The 23,075-nt window shown below is 32.2% G+C and overlaps 4 protein-coding genes across 10 annotated transcripts; 2 read left to right on the top strand and 2 right to left on the bottom strand.

Annotated features, from left to right (window-relative positions):
• Positions 1-4: 4 nt before the first annotated feature.
• Positions 5-8,912, bottom strand: LOC106669572 (exosome complex exonuclease RRP44). Its single transcript, XM_014399131.2, has 15 exons — positions 8,704-8,912; positions 8,468-8,635; positions 8,253-8,410; positions 8,019-8,194; positions 7,649-7,872; positions 7,474-7,588; positions 5,585-5,709; positions 5,270-5,407; positions 5,063-5,209; positions 2,936-3,173; positions 2,562-2,850; positions 2,286-2,499; positions 524-913; positions 303-461; positions 5-243 (listed from the first exon to the last, which is right to left on the bottom strand). Exons 1-15 carry the CDS (start codon positions 8,764-8,766, stop codon positions 58-60), a joined length of 2,790 nt encoding a protein of 929 aa, XP_014254617.1. The 5' UTR covers positions 8,767-8,912; the 3' UTR covers positions 5-57.
• LOC106669573 lies at positions 3,212-5,061 on the top strand. Of its 5 annotated transcripts, none has more exons than XM_014399136.1 (5): positions 3,212-3,399; positions 4,228-4,383; positions 4,438-4,589; positions 4,708-4,805; positions 4,862-5,061. In XM_014399136.1, the coding sequence occupies exons 1-5, from the start codon at positions 3,341-3,343 to the stop codon at positions 5,036-5,038; spliced, it is 642 nt and encodes a 213-aa protein (XP_014254622.1). In that variant the 5' UTR covers positions 3,212-3,340; the 3' UTR covers positions 5,039-5,061. The 5 variants fall into 5 exon arrangements, with proteins under 5 accessions (XP_014254622.1, XP_014254621.1, XP_014254618.1 ...); XM_014399135.1 differs by having other exon boundaries at positions 4,438-4,601; XM_014399132.1 differs by having other exon boundaries at positions 4,438-4,601; positions 4,687-4,805.
• A 117-nt stretch (positions 8,913-9,029) lies between the features above and the next one.
• On the top strand, positions 9,030-12,630 carry LOC106669574 (ubiquitin-like protein 5). Its single transcript, XM_014399138.2, has 3 exons — positions 9,030-9,133; positions 11,069-11,253; positions 12,410-12,630. The coding sequence occupies exons 2-3, from the start codon at positions 11,076-11,078 to the stop codon at positions 12,451-12,453; spliced, it is 222 nt and encodes a 73-aa protein (XP_014254624.1). The 5' UTR covers positions 9,030-9,133; positions 11,069-11,075; the 3' UTR covers positions 12,454-12,630.
• A 1,766-nt stretch (positions 12,631-14,396) lies between these two features.
• LOC106669550 (probable uridine-cytidine kinase) lies at positions 14,397-23,005 on the bottom strand. 3 transcript variants are annotated; one of them, XR_001340942.2, is made up of 8 exons: positions 22,383-22,999; positions 20,219-20,378; positions 20,048-20,144; positions 19,582-19,724; positions 19,422-19,519; positions 19,283-19,331; positions 16,442-16,578; positions 16,160-16,283 (listed from the first exon to the last, which is right to left on the bottom strand). XR_001340942.2 is itself a non-coding variant. In XM_014399087.2 (7 exons), the coding sequence occupies exons 1-7, from the start codon at positions 22,473-22,475 to the stop codon at positions 14,417-14,419; spliced, it is 762 nt and encodes a 253-aa protein (XP_014254573.1). In that variant the 5' UTR covers positions 22,476-23,005; the 3' UTR covers positions 14,397-14,416. The 3 variants fall into 3 exon arrangements, 2 of the variants coding, with proteins under 2 accessions (XP_014254573.1, XP_014254572.1); XM_014399087.2 differs by lacking the exons at positions 16,160-16,283; positions 16,442-16,578 and adding an exon at positions 14,397-14,538 and having other exon boundaries at positions 22,383-23,005; XM_014399086.2 differs by lacking the exon at positions 16,442-16,578 and having other exon boundaries at positions 14,776-16,283; positions 22,383-23,001.
• Between the last annotated feature and the right edge of the window lie 70 nt (positions 23,006-23,075).

Below are 23,075 nucleotides of genomic sequence, written 5' to 3'. Positions count from 1 at the left end.
AATATTACTGTTTTATTTTAAAAAAATTTATTTTTGAAAAAAAAAATATTTACAAGACTAAAATCCTTCTCCTTCACCCGGCACCAGGTCTTCGGTGTTTGTAATCGAAAATCCGGGAATGTGTGGCTCGACCAGGATCATTTGAAGCTTTTCATGCTGGACGTTTGACGTGTCAACACTCAACTGGACGATGACGCGGTCAAACGGGTGGAAAACGACATCACCTGCTCTTTGTGTATGGTCCTGAAAAAAAATAAATAAATAAATTTTAATTATATTTTATATTTTTTATAAAAACTTACTTCGCTGTTGAAAACAAAAGGGCTCGGGGTCTTTTTGTCCTTTGAAGTAAGCAAGACATTCCCTTCGAGGCCGTATTTCGGAATGAGGATCTGCAACGCGTTCTTTTTGACAAACAGAATGTACCCTTCTTCGTTTTCAACCTTTTTTCGGAAGAATATCTGAAAAAAGAAAGTTTTTTTAGTATTCGGCAGTAAATATTAAAATAGATTAATAAGCGTACTCTTGTATGGAGGGCGACTGAAGCCCTACTGGCATACTGGGCCATGCGTTTCCTGTAGTTCATGTTCTTGCACAGTTCGTCTAGTTTTTTCTTATTGAGCAGATCGGTATATGTCGTGTCGGCTCCGATATGCGCTGCCAAGAGCCTGTGTACGATTATGTCCGAGTACCTCCTAATCGGTGAGGTGAAATGCGTGTAAATCGGCGTCGCCAGACCGTAATGGAAGAAATCCTTTTCAGGCAGTATCCCGCTGCAAAAGTACACTGCCTGCATCATGCATCTAGTCGTCACTATACGCAGCATCACGTTAAAATAGCTGTTGTCCTCCTTGACGGCCAAGTCCAGGCTCTCAGCAAGCGCCTTACCAGACGAAACATCCAACTCAAAACCCTAAAAAAATTTCATTCATGGCCTTTCTTAAAAATCATTGCTGCATAATTTCAATTAAGAAAATGCTTAAAGGAGTTATTTGTTCAAGTTTCAGCTTGAATGAGTTATTTTTACTAATTTTAATCCTGTAAAATGTTTTATATCAATTTTTAACCTTAAAAAGTATCTTACAAGTAATTAAGGTTTTTAGTTGAGATAAAAAAGTCAATGGCACGAGCGGGATTCGAACCCACGATCTTCAGCTAGATATGCCGCTGCTCTACCACTTGAGCTATCGTGACCTCGATCCACTTCCCATCTCAACCACACCTTTTGAATTTTCTCTCCTTTTGCCATTTTTCAAATGTCGTGTAATCTATTTGATTCTTGGCGACAAATGAAATGGCCACGGAGAGCTTTAGTGAAGGTATACTTCATTTTAAACTTATTAAATTCACTAGTTTCGTGGTCCGCTTGACCAATTAATATCTTACAATTAATTAAGGTTTTTAATTGAGATAAAAAAGTCAATGGCACGATCGGGGTTCAAACCCACGATCTTCGGCTAGAATGTCGTATAATCTATTTGATTCTTGGCGACAAATGATTAATTACACGACATTTGAAAAATGGCAAAAAGTAGGGAAAATTAAAAGGTGGGGTTGAGATGGGAAGTTAGTGTCCGAGTGGATCGAGGTCACGATAGCTCAAGTGGTAGAGCAGCGGCGTATCTTGCCAAAGATAGTGGGCTCGAATCCCGCTCGTGCCATTGACTTTTTTTATCTCAACTAAAAACCCTAATTAACTGTAAGATTGGTCAAGCGGACCATGAAACTAGTGAACTTAAAAAGTATATTTGTCTTGAGATTAAGCAGCTTTAAAAAAATGAGTCAGAGGCTTTTGAGAAAAAGTTTGGTACAAAAATTATATATGAGGCTAAAAACAGTACATTTTGAACAAGGTTTAGCACTAAAAAGTTAGTTTTACATAGTTGTCCGGTCCAGTTAAGATAAAAAGATGTACGTTTGTCATGATGTTTTTTAATTCATAAACATGGGCTTTACATGCATTTTAGCTTAAAAAAATATTGTTAAACCTAAAATGTAGAATTTAATCAGTTTTAGCCTAAAATGTTTGCTTTACAAGAGATTTTAACCTCACAACCCTCAGTTTTTCCCTGAATTTGTAGTCTAATTAAAAGCAGATTATACTTTTTGTTACCTTGTACATACACTATAAAATTAATTTTTTAAAAATTTCTAACCCCAAAAATACAGCTTGTATGCACACTGATATGTTAGAAATTTCTAACTATACCGAGAGTTAAAAGAAACACCTATCAAGGAATGAATCATACTGAAATTACAACTGATTAATTTTGCAGTTATCCTACCTGTTGCAATGCTGCTTTCACAAGAGGTTCAAAATTTGAAGGAGGCGGCTCAGGGTGCCGACGCAACAAAGCACACTCAGGAAATTCTTTCCAAATGATCTTTGCCGTCGATATGTTTGCTAACAACATAAACTCCTCAACCATAGAGTTGGTCTCCATCAACTTCTTGGCGACAACATCTACCGGGTCGTTTGTTTCCGTATCAACATGAAATCTGAACAAATTCTTCTTTTTTTAAATAATTTATTCAAGTGTGATTGGCAAAATATTATATACCTTATTTCAGAAGAGGCGAGGCAAAGAGCACCATTCTTAATACGCTCGTTTTTTAATTTTTTCGCAAGAAAGTTAAGCCCCCTGAGTGATTCGGCGACCTCTGTGGTGTCTTTTATGTCGTCTATGATCGCCTGAGCCGCCGCATAAGTCAACGCAGCTTTTGATTTTATGACCGACTTGTGCACCTTGGTTGAGACAATTTTGGCATCAGGAGTTAATTCCCAAACGCAAGAAAAAGCAAGTCTTTCTTCTCCTCCTTGAAGTGAGCAGAGATTCGAACTGAGCAGGGCTAGAAAAGAAATTAGCAGATCCATATAAAAATTGCACATTTAACTTTAAAAATTGTTGAAGGGAAATAAATTTTAAATCCTCACCAGGAATCATGTCAATTCTTTTATCAGTAAGGTAAACAGTTGTTGACCTCAAAGCGGCTTCTTTGTCCAGTGCTGTGCCAGGCCTGATGTAATGGCTGACGTCTGCGATGTGCACGCCGACTTCAAAGTTGCCGTTCGGCAGCTTGATGCAGTGCAGCGCATCGTCAATATCTGTACAACCGGGTGGGTCGACGGAGCAGATCACCTTGTCTCTCAGATCAACACGACGCTTTATCTCCTGTACGATCACAGCAGAAGAATTTTTTTAAATTCATTCTTTTATAATTTTTACACATTATCAAAATGGCGGAGGAACATATTTTTAAACATTTTCATTCCAAAGAACAAAGGCCAAGTTGGTAAATTAATACAGTACACAATATTCGAGAAAAAAGACAGTATCAAATGTCGGAAGTTAAGAATCTCCTGGTGGCGGAAGAACTGGACAAAAAAAATGATATCCTGTAAGCTTAAAAATATTTTCACTTTATAAACTTCACAGATGGTTTTTATTTTAATAAATAAAAATATAAACAACTCAATTTAATACATAATCCATAATATATTTAATTCAAACTTTGATTGAAATAAACCTTTACAAGTTCAATTTCAAATGTTAAAATATAAATTTACTGGGTTGATCTTTATTGCAAAATTTAAAATTTCATGTGTTAAAATAAATAAACAACTGTTTCATAGAAAATATAAAATTCCTTTATTTTATCATCATTAATTTTGAGTAAGTGAACAGTAAGTCAGTTGCTTGCTGAACTTACTGAGTCCGTCTACCTCACAGGTTTTTGGCGCTACTCAAAAGTGTTTCGGTTTTGCACCATCTTCAGTAAAAAAACTCAACACGTTTGAGTAAAATAAAAAACCATCAAGTTTAGATTGATCCAGTAAGTGAACCAGTACCATTTAAACTGGTAATGTTAATGAAAGACCATTCAGCTTTTGTCAATGACAAATTTTAAAAAATAAAAAGTAAAAAAAAATAAAGAATAAAATAACGTCCTAATAATGACATACTAATATTTTAGTTTTAAGTTCTTACTTAAATTTGTCATTTTTTATCTCTGTCAAAGTTTCTCTAATGTAATAATATAATAAATTATTGTTTGTTAATTCACCACTTTTTCCTTAATAATATTTACCAAAGCGTAAATATTTTAGTACACATAACCTGTAAAGATCTGCATGACAGCCTTGCTCTTTATAGGGAGCATGTAGGCATGGCTGGAATCTTTACACTTGGCAAAGACAATCGGTCAAATATTATCAAAATGTTTCAGTATCGACCCAAAAATGTTGAACGCCATTGAAGATAGCATGGCGATAAAGGGTAAACTAACTCTGTCGTCTATAAATCAGTTTTTTCTCCAACTAGAAACTATCGTGTCCTTCATTAAAAACCTCAAGGGAATCCGAGACATGTATAAATATAGCGAGTGAGTTGCTTTCATGAGAAATATTTCAAGGATAAGGATTTCTTTTTTTTTTAGCTCGATGCAGATAAGGCTGAACAATGAGTTGAAAGAGCTTGATTTTGTCCTACTCGAGATGAGTTCAATCCTAAGGAACATAAGCAGTTTAAGAAAGCAGAAAATTGATGTCACGAAGGAAGTGAAAAATTTAAAAGAATCCTACGAAAAACGTAAGCGTGAAGGTAAAATTGAGTGTATATAAAAATTATAAGAAAATTTGTTTATTGTTTTCTTGTTGCAAACTTACACTAACAAATAATAAAACAGAATATCAAGAAATGGAATTAGTTGCAGCAATTTACGATAAGGATTTACTAAGGAAATGGCATGTTGCGAAGAAGGCGAATGACATACAGACAATGGAGAACTTCATAACGTCCCTAGTGGTAAAGAATTCAATGTTAAAAAACAAAATCAAACTTTTGAACAAAAATTGTTTCAGGAGAAACGCCAAGCGTTAGAGTATGTTTATAAAATGGCCACTGAGAAGTTGACCGGGCTGAGAAAAGCGCACAACAACACGCCGATCATGCTCCAAGCTTTGTTTGCCAAGCCGCTCCCTCCGCCGATACGCGTAACGGAATCCGAACCCGACACATTTCTCAACACAACAGATTAAATAAAGAACAATAATTACAATTACCTCTTCTTTTATTGTACAATTTGCATCTGGCAGGTCGGCTAGAACCGCTTCGGAGAAATTTGCGCAAGGTATATCATGTTCGAGTAAAAGGACTTCGTTCTCGGCCTCTTTTGATCCAATTGGGCCCAACGCTCGAACAAAATGGCCCTGTATGTATTTTAAAAAAATTAATAATTGAAATAAGTTAAAGAAAAATGTTTGCATTACCTGAGGATATCTGGAATCCTTTGGCCACGCATCTATAGCAACGACAATCCTTTCTTTTGACAATCTCTCACCTTGCCTCGTTTCAATTCTCACTTTAGGCACTTGTTTCTTAGCAGGTACAAACAAATGCCTTGTATGCTAAAAAATTTTTATAAATATAATTTCGTATGGAAGCCCAGTCAGACTACTTTTACTTGGTTTTTAATGGTTCGGTAAATTAGGCAAAATTATATAATTAGTAAATTTATTTACACACTAGGTACATCACTGAAATATACTCATTGTACAAGGAATACTGGTAAAATATGAGCGTACCCCATGCACTGGTGAGAGCTGCAGTATACCACAATATTGCACAATTTTCCTGTTGATAATTCCAACGACCTTGCCAGTCATTTGCTTCTCAGCGTTGTCGTCTTCAGCGATTTCATCGACATCTTCTATAAATTAAATTTTAATTTTAACCCTAATAAAAGTCTTAGGTTATGGGATCGTCGGTAAAGGTAAAGGTTTGAATGCAGGACTGCTGAATGGAGGAAATATTGACTCCTCATTTAAGAAAAAGAAGAAAAAGACTTTAGGTTAAATTTGGTGAACCTTTAACAGGATCACTGTAGATTTATTTATTTATACATGGGCACATGTGCCCATTTTATAAAAGTACTGTATCTAATACATAAAAACAAGGAATTATAAAGGAAAACACTATATAAAACAAAATAAGGAAGTTAGAGATATTAAATTCTGATAGGTAGAAATAATAATTATAATTACAATTTAGGTGTTAATATTTTCTTCAGTTTATATTGAAAAAATATTGTTCAGGTCAACTTCTTCAGGAAGTCTATTAGCAAGGTCCATCATTGTTTTTAGGGGTAAATAATAAATGTAATTGGTGCGCGAGTTAAGTTGATAGAATAATCAGATTTCGTGGGCAGACTGATGTGGCATTAAAATTAAAATATGCAACTCTGGTGAATCGATTTCATTGTTGAGAACACGGTGGATAAAAACAAATTGGTCGTTATATTTTTTATACATATTTAAATGAGGGTTCGCAACAGCAGAGGTCATATCTACCCTCAGGGTGTCAGTATCTTTTGGGAAAAAAAAATTGTAAGTGCATCGAGTTCAATGCAGGGCCACAGGATTTGAACCCGGGCCCTTTACACCTAATAGTGATGAGCAACATGCCAACGCCTAAACCGTTGCCCCAACTGGTCATGTTTCGTCTTTCACTTAATGAGACTAAATCGATGGCCCCAATATTATGCAGTTTACAGCGAAAGGAGAGTAATTTTAAAAATTAATAATTATATAATAATTAATTTTTACATATAAATTGCTGCTTTTGTAATAAGAAAGAAAATGAAGATTTACTCCATTTCTTGGGTCATTTTCCAATATTAAAGAGCACCAGGATTTTTTTTTTTTTTTGCATAATTTAATAAATTATGTAAAGGAAGCTATGTTTTACAGGAATTTTTTAGTTGAAAATTTTAATTACTAATCAAGTAATGTATTGACTTTTCTTTTATTATTTTTTGTACTATTTTGTATTTTTAGCAGAAGAAAATAAATTTTTTTCTAGTCTAGTTCATGAAGTTGAATGTTTGATTTTTATAACTATTTTTGTGTTGTATTCAATTTCTCTTTTCTCAAATGGATGTGAACTCTTGAAGACGGCCTCGGTTATCATCATTTTTGATACTTTTTATTATTACTTTTTTTATTTGTTTATAATATTGTAAATAAAAGTATCTATCCATCAATCTAAATTTATAAAATAAATAAGTGGAAGATTAGAAAATCAAATCAAGTCAAGACATGAAGAGTGCAGAGTACTGTGAATTTACAAGAAGCAGTTGAGACATGAGTCAATCAACAAAGAGAGTCCAGAAAACAGAGACAAGGAAAATCAGAAAAAGAAGATGTGAAGACTGGTGTTGGTGATTGTCGCCTTGGGCAAGTGCATCTTATTTATGAGTAGCTGATTTATATGTTACTAATATGATTAATATAAATACTGAGATGGTCTGGAAAGTGCTGCAATAAAGGGGTATGAATCTTTTCTCTTTGTTGTATTTTTTGCAGTGTACCTTCCTTCCACACAAAAAATAAGTTTGTATGTTAAATATCCTTGCTTCATGATAAAGGGTCTGTTTACGCTAGATTCTATAATTTATATGATTCATTAAACGTACCTGAATCAATGACTAAATTTGACGGTGCTTTCCATTCAGACTCGGGCAATATTTCAACGGCGACTGTATCACCGTCAATTGCCCTATTTATACTTCCTCTTCCTTGCAATAAAATCTAACAGGTTTTTAAATATATTATTATTTTTTACTTATATTAAACACGATTTTGACTTACGTCGTTTTGTTCAGTCTTCACTGTCCCTTCTAGAATGTTGTCTCGAGACGCGAAATACACCCCTTGGACCAGGTTGCCTGTTTTCAACCCCTGGCGAATACTGGCAAGTGGATAATGAGCGGTGTAATCTTTCGTCTCGTCCTCGTTCTTCATCTGCGACCATCGTTTGCTGCTTACTCTCTCAAGCAACGTCACGTTATCCGTTCCCTCAGCGTAATCACTTACTACAAAAATTCACTTATTAAAGCTCCAATATAAAAGTCTTTCTTAAGAGACAATTTTTTTAAGATTTTTGATAAAGTATCATTAAACGTTATTAAAACTAGTGGATTTTGATGAAATTGAGCTTGTCAAGTTGTAATGTACTTACGAGATAGAGCAGTTATTCCGAATTGGAATGACTTAAGCCTGTTATCCGCATCGTCTGAAAGCAGGACGGATTTAACTGTCATGAGATGGTCCTCGTACCACTTAGCAGCCACTCGAATCGCCCTGTCATTTCTGTCATTAGCTGATTCACCGTTTTCCCTCTCGACATAAGTCTCCCTTTAATTTCATAAAGAAAATCAGTATACATTCAACATAAGAAACAATAGGAACATACAGTCGGTGTTCGTTTACAAATACGTATATCTTGCGCGACTTGTCGCCTATGATTTCCTTGAGACGTTTGTATACAGTCGCACTCCTGTGTTTCACCTCTTCAAGCACAGTTTGGAGTATGACGATATTCGTCAGATACGGATCTTCGAGAGCGTCTATCTGTAACGAGTGAGTTAATTAAAAAGTTAAGAACAAAATTAATTTAATCAAACAAACTTGATCAAGGACGGCGTTCGTGTCAAGGAATATGTAGTGGTCCTCCGGGAATGCTTTTGTCTTTGAACGCGGCTGCTCGTCAAGTACCATTTCGCTCAAAGAGCTGCACTGACTGCAAGCCTTCGAACCACACAGAATATCATCTCTAAGATAATGCTCTCTTACCACCTATCAAATCCACAAAAAAAAATTCAATAAAGATAAACCACAGTGTGTTATGAAGAAAAAATATTCACCTTGAGGATTTTATTCGACCTGTTCGTCCTGTAGAAGACTTTATGCTTTAAATGCTGAGACATTCTTTTTTGTTTTCTTAAAAAAAAAAACAGTATATATAAAACTGGAGAATCTGTCAAAATCCCACCATCCCAATCACGTGTCGTTTACGTTATAACAGGGCAAAACTCGATTCCCTTCCCCCCTATTATTTTTTATTTATAATTGTAAAAAAAAATCCGTTCTATTTGGCTTTTTTTTATAAAGCAAAATTGAAAAATAAAGCTTTGCAAACAAAAATACTATATATTCATTGGAATAAAAATATTCAGATTGATAACTGACTGTAACAGCCTATCTGTAAGTCTGTATGTTGTTCAGGTTATGCATTTGCGGTTATCCAGCCTTACTGTTTTACTGGGCGATTTTTTAATATTTTGATTTTTTTTTGTAAGTATATTTTTTTTAATTTCACTGAGATTAATATTATATTTTTTAAGTAAATTTCACAAAAATAATTTACTATATATTAGTAAATTACATTTCAAACTCAACTAAAAACTTCAACTCGTGCATCTTTTTCCATTAAAAAAAAAACAAAAAAAAAACAATCAAATAAGAACGAACTTAAGAATATTTTGAAGAATATACATCTGTCCAAGTCTCAGACGATTTGGAACACATTATGACAGTAGGCTTGAAATTTGTGATTCAGAGAAAAAGATGGTCCCAGTGAAAGTATGAAGAAAGTTACAAAACCTATTAAATAGTTATAAAAGTAGACTGTCATAAAATGACCTGAAAATTTATCAGTGTGATGGAGTTTGTATATCATTGCAATAAAGTCGTTTGACGATGTGACAATTATGATGTTAGTCTTCGTGGATGATTCCTGGCGGAGGAGGATGCACCTCCGGAGCATGTTTGATTTCGGGGGTCTTGCATATGTGGACATTTCCATATTGTTCGGTGGTGGTTCTTATCCACGATTCCGGGATGACTCTCATCACTCAGATTTTTAAGCCATTGATGACCCTAAGTTAACACCGGCTCCTTGATTTTAACTCATTGGGTACCTTCAACTTCGATCTTCTGTAGGTAGTGCGGAAATGGAATGTGAAGAAAAGGAGAAAAACTTGAAAATATTGTCCAATACATTCAAATCTTGGCTTCTGTTTCTCTTTAACAGTATCACTTTAAGATTTTAATCCATTCTGAAAAATGTAGCCATATAATTGTGCTTTTGGACATGATCAGATCGGATTTTTTTTATTGATAATCATATTTTAATTATACTAGATCAATATGTGATGGTAGAACTTTTAGTTACATAATTTGGTTGTTATCGATCATTTCAGTCTGCCTATCCTGGCTGGGTTTGCCGGTCAGACGTGGATTTTCAAGTAAAAAGTTTTTTTTTTCCTTATGATCTTTGCATATTAGCCATGACGAATTCTTATATATGTTGTTCAGATTGGGGGTTATCGGGAAAAAAGGGCCAGAGGCGACGGAGGGAATCGAACCCACGACCGCGGCGTGAGAGTCTCTCATGCTAACCACTCGGCTACTGCGGTCCCCATAAGTAAAAAGAGTGTTTTAATCTAAAAAGTAGGCTTTTACATAAGATACTAATCTAAAAAATGGGTTTAATAGTAACAAATGTGTTTTGCATAAGGTTTTAGTTAAAACATTGGCTATTACATAAAGGTGTTAGGCTAAAAAGTGGGTTTTACATGAGTTTTAGCCTAAAATTTGGGTGTTAAATGAGTTTTAGATAAAATTTTGGTGTTACATGAGGTTTAGGCTAAAATTTGGGTGTTAAATAAGGTTTAGGATAAAATTTGTTTTACATGGAGTTTTAGAATAAAAATTGCGTTTTCCATGAGGTTTGGCCTTAACAGTGGATTTTTACACGATAGCGTACAGTGTAAGAATTGATAAGATTGTCTAAAAGAGTGCAAAACAAAAGGGCAAAGTTTATATATATAGTATTTTTAGGTGCTTTGCATTGTACAAAATATCCTCATCCTTAGAGCCCAAACAATACTGTATGGGGACCTTCCTATACGTGTCACCAAGCGTTTGACCATTTGTGGCATATAGGCCTTCTGTACAAACTAAAGCGCATCATTGCAAACACCTTATACCTAAACCTTCGCTCCTATTTCCCAGGGCGATTTTTCTGAGTTCACCAAGGGTTGGACTACTCCGACTACTGTCCTGTGGGGGAGCAGGAGCAGTGTGCTCGGACCACCTAAAGTGTTACTGTTTCAGATCAATTTTTGTTGTCAATCTTCAAATAGAAACACCATAATTTTGCCCCTTTTTTTTCTATCACAGGAACAACATAGTATTTTGCAAGTTCTAAATTGCCCGCTTTTCCAGTTGAAAGATGATTGAGGTGACCTGCAATGACCGTCTTGGGAAGAAGGTGCGTGTAAAATGCAACCCGGACGACACTATAGGTGACCTCAAGAAGCTTATAGCCGCCCAGACCGGCACTCGGTGGGATAAGATTGTACTCAAAAAGTGGTACAACATCTTCAAGGACCACATCAAACTTGAGGACTGTATCCTTTTATTTCTTTATGAAACAATACATACATATATCCTATATGAAAAATAAACTTTTAGTGAACAGGTAAATTGGAAGTAATCAGATGATTGCATACTGCAAATATATTGTAATAATACTATTTAATAAACTTAATTAAAAGGTGTGTTTAATGTACGGTTTAAAACGACAAATTGGGATTTACATAAGGCTAAAAAAATGGGTTTTACATAAGGTTTTAGACTAAAAATTGGGTTTTACATAAAATGTATAGACTAAACACCAGGATTTACATATGGTTTTAGGCTAAAAATTATGTTTTACATAAAAAGTTAAGACTGAAAAGTAGGTAGTGCATGATGTTTTTGGCTAAAAAGATGGAGTTACCTGAGGTTTTAGTCGAAAGATTTGGGTTTACATTAGGTTTTAGGCTAAAAATCGGGTTCTTACATAAGAAATGTTATACTAAAAAGTAGGTTTTACATAAGGTTTAAGCTAAAAATTGGGTGTCCGACTGAGTTATATGAAGTTAAGCCTAAAATGAAACTTGGTCCCCTTGTACATTTAACCTAAAAAGCGGGATCACAAATTTTGAAATTAAAAAGTAACATAGTATATGCACAGAATGTCTCTAAATTCAGTTAGTTTTTTTTTTTTTTTTTTTTTTTTTTTTTTTTTTTTTTTTTTTTTTTTTATTGTATTGCATAAATTTTTAAACCAAAAAGTTTTTTATAAAAGGGACTTTCATTAAGTTTTATTAAATCCATTATGTTTAGTGGTCTAATTTACCAAATTACTTCTTTCAATTAATTAATCATCAAAGGTACTGGTTGAGATGAAAAAGTTAGTGTGAGCAACAGCAAACAGTGAACGGGATTCGAACCCATGAACTTCGGCTCAATACACCGCTTGAGCTGTCGTGACGAGTCATTGAGCCGAAGGTCGTGGGTTGAAATCCTTCTTGTGATACTTTTTCGTCTCAACCAGGACCTTACATAAAAAGAATAATTAGGTTCTATGTTAAAAAGTAAGTTTTACGTTTATTATTGCAAAAGATGAACATCCAGATCTAGATATCAATTTTTATGGCTTGTCATTCAAAATATAGTTAATTTTTTTTTTTAATAATAAGTCTAAAACAATTCAAGATATTCCTTAATGCTAAGCAATAGACGAAATTCACGATGGCATGAATTTGGAACTCTACTACCAATAAACGGCTACTACCCAGTTGGGCCATGATTGACAGTGACATATTTTCCTCATTCACCATGATATATTCATAATTATAATCAGGCCTGATTTGTCATTGGCTTATGTTTTTTCACCATTTTAAATTATTTGATTATTTTTCTAATGTAATGTGATAGGTGTTGAATTGTAAATAAATAAAAACCACCTTATAACACTTTTTTTTCTCTTTCTCCTTATACCTTCTACTTGTTATCAAATATATATAACTTTATATAATATATTAAATCATTTTTATATTTATAAATTGTCATTCACTTTTAACATGTTTTAAATTAAAAATAGGTACTTTATATAACCATTGTTGCTCTTGTGAAAGCATGAAAAAAAAACTTTTCAAATATATATTAAATAATGTTATAATTATATTTTGATAATATTGTACTCTATATTCATTAACTTTCACAAGAAATAATTTTAGTTTAAAAAAAAGTCCTAAAATAAACTTTTGGTTTAAGAAAGGTTGAGTTTTGAGCAACAAAAGTAGGTTCTACACGAGATGTAAACTAAAAGCATGGCATTTTTAATCTAAAAATAAGGTTTTACATCAGATTTTAGGCACAAAAAAACCTAAGTAGGATTTTACACGACATTCTATCCTAAAAATTTGGGGTTTTCAAAGGGTGTTAAAAGACTAAAAAGTGAGTTTTACATGAGGTTTTTGGCTAAAAGTAGTACCGGGTTTGGATTCTATAATTTACAATCAGATGTTAATTATAGCTGATATGATATATGCGATCATAGAACAATTAGTTATGTAATTTGGTCGTAATCATTTTTGTTTGCCTAACATCGCTGGCTTGATCTTTCAGACACGGAATTTTATCCTAAAAAGGTTTTAAATAATTTCTGAAACTAAAACTTTGTTTCAACCTAAAAAGCAGGCTTTTAAATGAGGTCCTAACCAAAAATGTGCGTTTTTACAAGAGATTAAGGATAACAAATGGGTTTTAGTATAAAGTTTGGGGTTTAAATAAGAGGTTAGACTAAGTTGGGTTTTATATGAGGTTTAGTGTAACAAGTGTATTTTTCCACGTTGTTTTTAGCATAAAAAGTGGAATTTAATGAGATTTTAAATCAGATTGTCAAAAAAATTTGCAAAACCCAAGATCAAAGTTTAGGACATGTTTACATAATTGGCATAAAAAAGAGATTTAAATCCATTTTATCACTTTTTACAACACAGCGAACAAATTATACAGTTAAAATTATTAATAGCTAGTTTTTCTAATTAATAACTCTGTGGAAGACTGTGCTGGGTTTACCTCAACAAAAAATGACAATATGCACAAATTAGGGACTCTTGCGCCTAAAATATAATTTTTATATGAGAGCCTGAAGAAATTAGTGTACAACTAAAGAAATTAAAATCATTTGATAATATGTATTATCCCACATTTACCCCCCCCCCAAAAAAAAAAAAGTTCGCTTTTGCTTTGCCCTAGACTAACATTAGAATAATTTATGACTTTTTATATTTGTGTGGTGATTATTTTTTATATTGTTGAACAATTAGTTGTTCTATTAGAAAAACTTATAGGTGTCCTGTTTTTAATATTATTATGTTTGATAATATGAGAACTTGTTTTGCTGAAGAAAAAAATTAAGGTACTACAATTTATTATGAAAAATTAAGTTTAATTTTCACTATATAAGAGGAGTTTAAATTTTATGACATTTTTTGTTTTATTTTATTTTTAAAAAAATTATTTATTTAAACAATCACATGATCTTTTTGTCTAAAATAAAAAAGATTATAATAAACAATTTGTATTTTATATATTTTAAAAGAAAAAAATCGAACTTAAAAATATTGTGCTCTCAGGGATGACCTGTGCGCCACTGACTAGGCACTTTGGCAAAAGAATGAAATGGTAAATCTCTCTCTCTCTTTATATCGGTATCTTGTTTTTCCACCTGGTTTGCGACTAGTGTAGGCGGTGAGGACCGTCGCCAGACACGTTCCGCCTCGCGGCGTGCAAAGGCGAGCTATTCATTGCCCTATTATTCAGAAAGTCACGGATGTGCTGGACAATCAGTTCGATTGCAACTGAAATCACACAAATACGAGTTAAAAAAAATATTTTCATATCCTTTGTCGGGTCGGTTTAAATTTGTTGAGTGTGACAATAAAAAGGAAAGGGAAACAAGAGCAAAATTACTTATTTCGTGGTATTTCTTTAAATCGTTATGAAATATAATTCTTTAAATAAATAAATGTGTTTTTTTTTTTAAGAATAATGTTATATATATATATTTACTTTCAGTAATTCTAAACAAAACAGTATTAATTACTTGATCAATGTTTTATTAGTAAATCACTTAAAAGTTATAAAAATACAAAATATAACAAAATTCAATGGGTTTTTTTCCTGTGGTTATTACAAAGAACCCTTTTCATATAATCTTAATTATGAACCCTAAAATCCTTTGTAAACATTTGTGTGAGGGACTTTTTATTCCACTTTGGCTCATATTAACATGATTTTTTTTTTTTCGTTTAATAATAAATTTCTAAATTTTTTTAACAAAGAATTTTTGAACTGAGGTCCGCCAAGAATCAGTCTTTAAATCAAATACAAAATATGAATAAGAAAAAACATTTGAAAATCACAGGTGAATTATTTTGCGCATTTTCGTGCTGTATAAACTTACAAACTAATTCATTAACAATCTACAATCTTCATTACTTTTAATATTAATTATTAAGTGATGAATCTGTTGAAAAATGAAAACAAAACAAAAAACAAAAATTTTGGTATTAAAGACTTATATGTAAACACAACATTTAACAAAAAACAAGTCATAATCAGAATTTACTAGCAAGTTGTAACATCTGCATACAATTTGATCGTCCCTGATCTTTTTTTCTGTTTTATTTTTCAATGACAAAACCGGTAACGGTCATGCCTGGGTGATCAAGTGTGATCGCTCACAAATATTCCAACTATGACTACAATTTAAAACTAAAATTTAACTTTTGGAAACTTGAAAATTTTACATGAATTTACACAACCTTATTTTCTTTTTTCTATACAAGATAATATATTATTTTAAATTATTCTACTATTTTTCTTCAATATTTTACTGGTCATTAGAAAAATTCATTAAATGGCTAGAACATTAACGCTAATCAGAAGTTTTGTTTAATATTTGAAGAATCATAAGACTTATTTATTTAAAAAACCCTCTTTTTTAAAGTATTAATACATATTGCTATTACACTGAATTTGCCAAATTCCATCAGGTACCAGTTATTGTTACAAATCCTTATAACAAATTTAAAAAAATTAAATTCATCTAAGCGTACATTTAACAATTGTACGTATACAAGTTTTTCAGAAAAAATGTAATAATTATCTATCACTAGGCAATTTTGTATGAGGGGAATGTTGAAAAAAAAAAAATCATTACAAAAATAAAAAACAATGTAAATATTACACGGTGACAGAAAAAAAGCTACAATTTTCTATGGATGTAATTGTAACAACAGGGTTTAAAAAATCTGCAAATGTGCGTTTAAAAGCCATGATTATTTTTACTTCTCTAAACAATAATAAATAAAAGAAATTATGAGAAAACATTAAGAAGAAGTTTGATTAAAGTATAATTGCGTTGAAAATTCGGTCCCAGGCCCTTGTCGAATTCTCCTTCGAATTTAACGGGTCGGGCGTCAGCGGCTAACGCTATCCAGACACGAATTGAGCCTGTGGTTCATTCTCGGCACCTTGGCCAATGGTAGTTGAGGACCGTGCAGTATATCCCAGATGTGGTACACTATCAAATCTATTGCAACTGGAACCAAACCAACTAATTAAAACATATACTCGAGTTTGTCGATAAGAATTAAAATCTGAGAACAAACTTGAGACTGATTTTTTTTTTTTTTAAAGCAAAAATTTTAAAAAAGTGGAATCAACTAGTTTCTTAATTATCAGCATATAAATATTTACCATGGGCATAATCCTCTGGTTTCTTTTACACGTTTAAACTTCATTACTTGCAATTCTCTTCCTTTTCTCACAGTTCAAAAATAATTAATGACAAACTCTTCTGGTTCACACTTAAATCTCTATAAATCTTGAAAGCGCTAGTAAATAACGAAAGTATAAAATAAATAAATTTTCCCAACATTAAATCAATGCTCAGCATGTTTTATTTATTTTATTTTTAATTTTAAAACTTTTTCTTAGTAATTCCATAAAAATTATTTAATTTGTATTGCAATTAATCTGATCAAAAATAATTATATCCATTTAAAAAACTAGTTTCTAGAAATCCGAAATTATAATTTTTCTTTCCAATTTCAGACACCTCGTGAAAAAAACCAAAATGACCTCCCTAACCACAAGTAGAAAAAAATCATTCCCAATTTTATTTTTGGATACAAAAAAAGTTTAAATTTCCTTCTTCCTTTTTCCCAAAGCGAAAACCAAATTTTTTCTGTTATTTGCCATAAGCTTGAGTAAAACATAAAATTAAGAAAAATGACATTTGAAATGTATTAACATTAAAGTGGTTTTATTTTCAACATGGAATTATTAAGACTAATGCGTCTTACGTAGATTAGTGTCAGACAACAAATTTATTAATGTTATGGTTAAAATTTGATTTTTGTATACGTACAATTCAACAAATTGCCCAGAATAACAAAACTGTACATTACAATTTTCCTTAATTTTATGTGCTAAAGAACTGAAAGTAATATCATAATAAATAGAAACAAATTACTGAACCATTTACCAATAAATTGTTTAAGCATCATGAATTTCTAATGCACATGCAAAAAGACCTATCATCAAAATCTTGGTAAAAATCAAACCTTTCAACCCGAATTACAGCCCAAATTTATTTTACCTAATAACATTTTACAATAAACATTGATCAGCAAATTATTATACTATTAGAAGACAAACAAGTAAAAAATAACAAACTGTTTTATCCTTGTTTTCAAGCTAGAAACGGTGTAGACACAATTGGGCCAGACATTATTTATATAACTGAATTATAAATATTTCTGCACTTTTCACACCTAATCATCATCGTTTGACTGATTTTATTTTATTACTTTGTTTTAAATTGAAAAAAAAAATTATATATATATATATATTGTTTTTAACCAGTTCTCCTCTAAAAAACTGTATATAACTGTCTATGTTAGAGTCTACATACTGTAATAATAGTCAATGAAGAGTTTCTTTGTAGCAATAATCAATTGTGCCAGTTGTTCCATAATAATAGTCAAAGGTGGTGATTCTTGGTAGCTAACAGAAATCAAAAGTGGCAGTTTCTTTGTAAGAATGATCAGCGTAGAGTTTTTTTTAAAGTAATAGTCTATGGTGGTAGTTGCTTTGTAATATGGGTCAATGGTGATGATTGTTGATAGCTAACAATTGTCAATAGTGGTAGTTTCTTTGTAGTAATAGTCAATGGTGGTAGTTGCTTTATAATGTTAATCAATGGTGGGGATTCTTGGTAGCTAGCAATAGTTTACAGCACTGATTGTTTATAATAATAGTCAATATTGGCAGTTTCTTTGTAATAATAGCTAGTGGACACAGTTTCTTTGTAGCAATAGTCAATAGTCGTAAATTCTTTGTAATAATAGTCAATTGTGGTGATTCTTGGTAGCTAATGATTGTCAATAGTGGCAGTTTCTTTGTAGTAATCCATGGTGGTGTTTTTGAAGGAATAATTAATTATGGTGATTCTTTATTAGTAATATATGTTGGTGGTTTTGTTTTTGAAGATAGTTCATAATGGTGACAGTTTGCTAGTTGCTGAGTCAATAATGTGTTTCTTTGTACAAGAGATGTCATTGATCAATCAGTTTTTCCTTTGTGATAAAAAATATGTAAATTTAAAATGTTGTGATTTCGATGAAGTCTGAGAAAATCATGTAACAAGAGTACATGTACAAGAACAACCATAAACAATCAAACTTCTACATAACAGTATTTCAGTTCACGCATTGGTTCCTGTTTGATTTTTGTTGTAACATCCAATTTTTGACAGGTTGAATTCACGTTAAATTTTAAATATCAATTTCAACTTAAAAGTAAAACGGAGAGAGTTAGATTTTCGATTTGATAATCATTTTACTGATTGTGAGTTTATGGATTATTTTCAAAATTGCTTCAGTGAGAACAATTAATTTTAAACTGGTTTTCACTGTTAAGACAAATCTTTGTTTATAGTCAATTTTTTTCTTGAGTATATATTCATGGCAACCATTAAAATTTTTCAAACATTGCTTTTATGTCGGCAATGTATTACTTAACATATGCTTGATATTTTAGAAAATGATCCAGAGGAATTTAATTGAATTAAATCAATTGTGTTAAAGTGTTTTAGACATCGACATAAAAATGTGTATGTATTTGAGGCAGATAGCCTACTTCGATATATTTTACTGAGTTTCAATTTTATTTATTCATTTTATTTTAATTATTATTGGAGATCATTTCACTAATTTCATTCTGTACATAAATTTCATTTTTCAACAATTAAAAAGTGTTCAATACATACATAATACAAAACAAACTTACAAAATATACAATCATTCACATAAATTACAATAAACGAATGTAGATAATTATATTTTGTATTTAAAAAAAAATGGTGATATAAAACAAATTTTGCTGAAACCAATGTAAACTGTGATTCACAAACAACACAAAATAAAAATAGTAATTTTGCCCTTTTTCCACATAATTTTGGTTAATTATTTTTTTCTTAAGAAAACATGCAAAAAAATGATAATAAAGTTGATTATGGTTTTTATTTATACATACCAATATTGTCAGCTCCCCTTGGTATTATAACGTCAGCATGCTTCTTTGTCTACAGGGAAAAAAAGCCACAACAAATAGAAATTGGAAATAAAATTGTTCATATCATTATTTAAAATTGATTATCTAAACTTTTATTTACCGGAAGGCAGAACTCCTCGAAGGCCGGCTTCACGTAGTTCATGTACTGGTTGAGTACTTGCTCGAGGTCCCTTCCACGTTCATTGATATCCCTCGGAACTAAAAAAACCAATGGCTTTAGTTAAAAACTGAATGGACGGGGAAAATGGGAATGCCGACACCTCTACGTGCAAGCCTCGTGTCTGAGTCTGTGTCAACAAAGAGCTTCATGTGAAACAGGTTGCGTATCTCAGGGAAGTAGAATACTAGTATGCCTTCAAAGAGGACAACGTCAGCAGGGTAAATCGTCTGCATTACATCTGACCTGGATTTGACAAATCCATTTTTAAATAAATCCAGTAATAGTCAGCAATTCAGGATTTTATATAATTGGAAACTCCCCTTGGTTAAGGAAAAGGTATCTCTATTAACAGTAAATTAGTATTAGTTTCATCATCTTTACGGTAATAGTAAATGAAAATGACAAATCGCATTAAAAAATTTTTGAATGGCATTGACTCGAAAATGAGAGCACAGCACATTTATTGTTTGTTTATAAAGAGCCAGAAGAAATAAAACAACAAAACAAATATTTGTAATCTCAGTTGACACTGAGGGGTGAAGCAACCACCGACAATTCAAACTCACCTTGAATTGGTGATGTAATCATATGAAGGGATGGTCACTTTCTTCCCGGCGAGGATGTCAGTGAGGGTGTTGTAAATAAGGGTCTCGTTGAAAGCATCTATCCCAAAAAAGAAACATATGTACATATATTTTTTATAACAAGGCAAGGATAAAATGTAAAAATGTACAAACCTGGATGGTCGAAGTTATACTGGCCCTTGAGAGCTTTCACCTTTTCGGCAGAGCTTAACTCCCTGTAGAAGCAGTCTTGGCTGATTGTAACGACCTTCCGCTCTGCATGATCAACATCCACTTGGCCCAACTTTTCCATTATCCTCTTGCATACTGTCGACTGAACCAAATATATATATTATACATAAGAAAAATAAATTTGCTTCAAGTTAAAAAAAAATCTAAGAAAAATAAATTGAAAAAGTTTGGTAAGATATAAAACATTTTTTTAAATATTAACTATTATTTCAGTCAGTATTAAATTTACTGACAAAAATTAAATACCCCTGAATCAAATACTACAAAGACACTGCAATTAACAAAAAACTTGGTTTCCAACATAGATCTAAATATCGCAGAATGGACAATTACCACAAAATTAGCAATATAGATGTCAATTGCTCTGAATACAACAATATTACAAAAATTACTGTACAACCCATGAATTTACTTATTTATTACAAAAACATGTCTTCCAACAAATGTTGAACTCCTTCTGAATTGACTATTACTACAGAGATATTGTAATGAACATTACTACACAAAACATAATTTCCAAGAAAGATCTAATTAACTCTGAATTGACTATAATTACAAAGTTAATTGCAATGGTCAAGTACAAAAATATTGGTACCGATAAAAATTTAACTAACTCTAAATCTAACTAATAGACTATTACTACAAAGTCACTGCAATGTTCAAAAGTACAAAAAACATAGCATTCAACAAAGATCTAACTCAGAATTGACTATTATTACAAAGACACTGCAATGGTCAAAAAAAAAAAATGGGTTCCAACAAAAATCTAACTATGAATTGAATATTAATAAAAAGACACTGCAATGATCACAAGTACAAAAAACATGGCTTTCAACAAAGACCTAAATCAGAATTGACTATTATTATGACACTGCAATGGAGAAAAGTGCAAAAAATATGGCTTTCTATAAAGATGAATACTGCCTCTGAATTGACTGTTATTAGAAAGACACTGCAATGATCAAAATAACATTTAAAAAAAGTGGGTTCCAACAAAAATCTAACTATCAATTGAATATTAATAAAAAGACACTGCAATGATCACAAGTACAAAAAACATGGCTTTCAACAAAGATCTAACTCAGAATTGACTATTAGTACAAAGACCCTGCAATGGTCAAAATAACAAAAAAAAGTGCTTTCCAACGAAAATCTAACTATGAATTGACTATTATTACGACACTGCAATGGAGAAAAGTGCAAAAAACATGGCTTTCTATAAAGATGAATACTGCCTCTTAATTGGCTATTAGTACAAAGACACTGCAATGGACAAAATAACAAAAGAAAAGTGGGTTCCATCAAAAATCTAACTATGAATTAAATATTAATAAAAGACAATGCAATGGTCAAAAGTACAAAACACATGGATTTCAACAAAGATCTAAATCAGAATTGACTATTATTACGACACTGCAATGGAGAAAAGTGCAAAAAACATGGCTTTCTATAAAGATGAATACTGCCTCTTAATTGGCTATTACTACAAAGACACTGCAATGGTCAAAAGTACAAAAAATATGACTTGCAACCAAGATAATAACTACCTTTGAATTAACTATTACTACAAAGACACTGAAATCAATATAAATACAAAAAACACGGGTTCCAACAAAAATCTAACTAACTCTGAATTGGCTATTATTACATAGACACAGCAATAAACAAGAAGATAAAAAACGGCTTCCAACAATTATCTTAATTAACTCTGAATTAATAACTATTACAACAAAGACACTGCTTCGAACACCTCCATCCATCTTTGATTTAATAGTTATTAAAGTATGTTGCTAATTCACAATTTCATCACAGATGCAATATCATTTTTTCTTTAAGTTTGTTACGAATAATTTCTTATTTTCTTTACTGTTTAGGAAAATAGGTCAAATGTGAGAATCATGATGTGTCCTTTTTTCGTAGGTACACGTTAGTTTATTTGAGACAAACACGTGGCCCTATCGTAAGGGCGGTATGACTTCGAAGAAAGTAAGCCACGTAAGTCGATTTGTTAGTGTCGAAGTCCTCGGAAGTCGATAAGTTTTTTAAAATAAGAAAAAAAAATAAAAAATTGGTAAAATCGGCTCACCTTTCCACTCGCCGTGCCTCCAGCGACTCCTATCAGAAAAGGCGACTTGCCCTCGACGTTCGACAGCTTGCCGTTGAACTTGCAGACGGACATCGCGGCGAAAGTTTTTTAAAAATAGTGTTAACAACGAAAATAATAATATTAGTCTAAATTTCCTAAACAACCTAACTGGAATGACTGTATAGTCAATAATATAACCTTGAACAGTGCAACCTCCATTTGACCCCGTCTGTTATGGATCGTTTCCTTATCCGCTAGCGACTTACAGAATCGACGTTGAGAAATTTTAAAACTATACCGCCTAAAATGAACCAGAATTAACGAGTCACGAACGGCCTACTTAGCTAATTCTACCGTTATGTCTGATTATATATCCGATTAGTATCAAAAACATGGTTAAAACTTTGGTGGGAGGGGGCAAAAAATATACAACACAGAGGCTACTCCCAAGGAGGAATATCATGACCAACTTTATTGGTCTCTGGTAGTAGACGACCTATTGCAGGTGAAATGAACGTTGACGTACAAGGGTACGCAGAATTGTAAAACACCTTAAAGATAACGCAGAAATTGTGGTGAATTTAAACTCCACAAAGGCATCACTTGTGCCATTCACCAGGAAAAAAAGCTAAAGCTCAACCCTACCAAACTAACAAATTCCAGGCATGTGGTAGCCAAAAAAAAAAAAAAAAA

This window comes from Cimex lectularius, unplaced genomic scaffold, assembly GCF_000648675.2.
Source record: "Cimex lectularius strain Harlan isolate CLEC.00 unplaced genomic scaffold, Clec_2.1 scaffold229, whole genome shotgun sequence".
NCBI classification, from domain to species: Eukaryota; Metazoa; Arthropoda; class Insecta; order Hemiptera; family Cimicidae; genus Cimex; species Cimex lectularius.
This window is presented reverse-complemented; position numbering and strand designations above follow the sequence as displayed.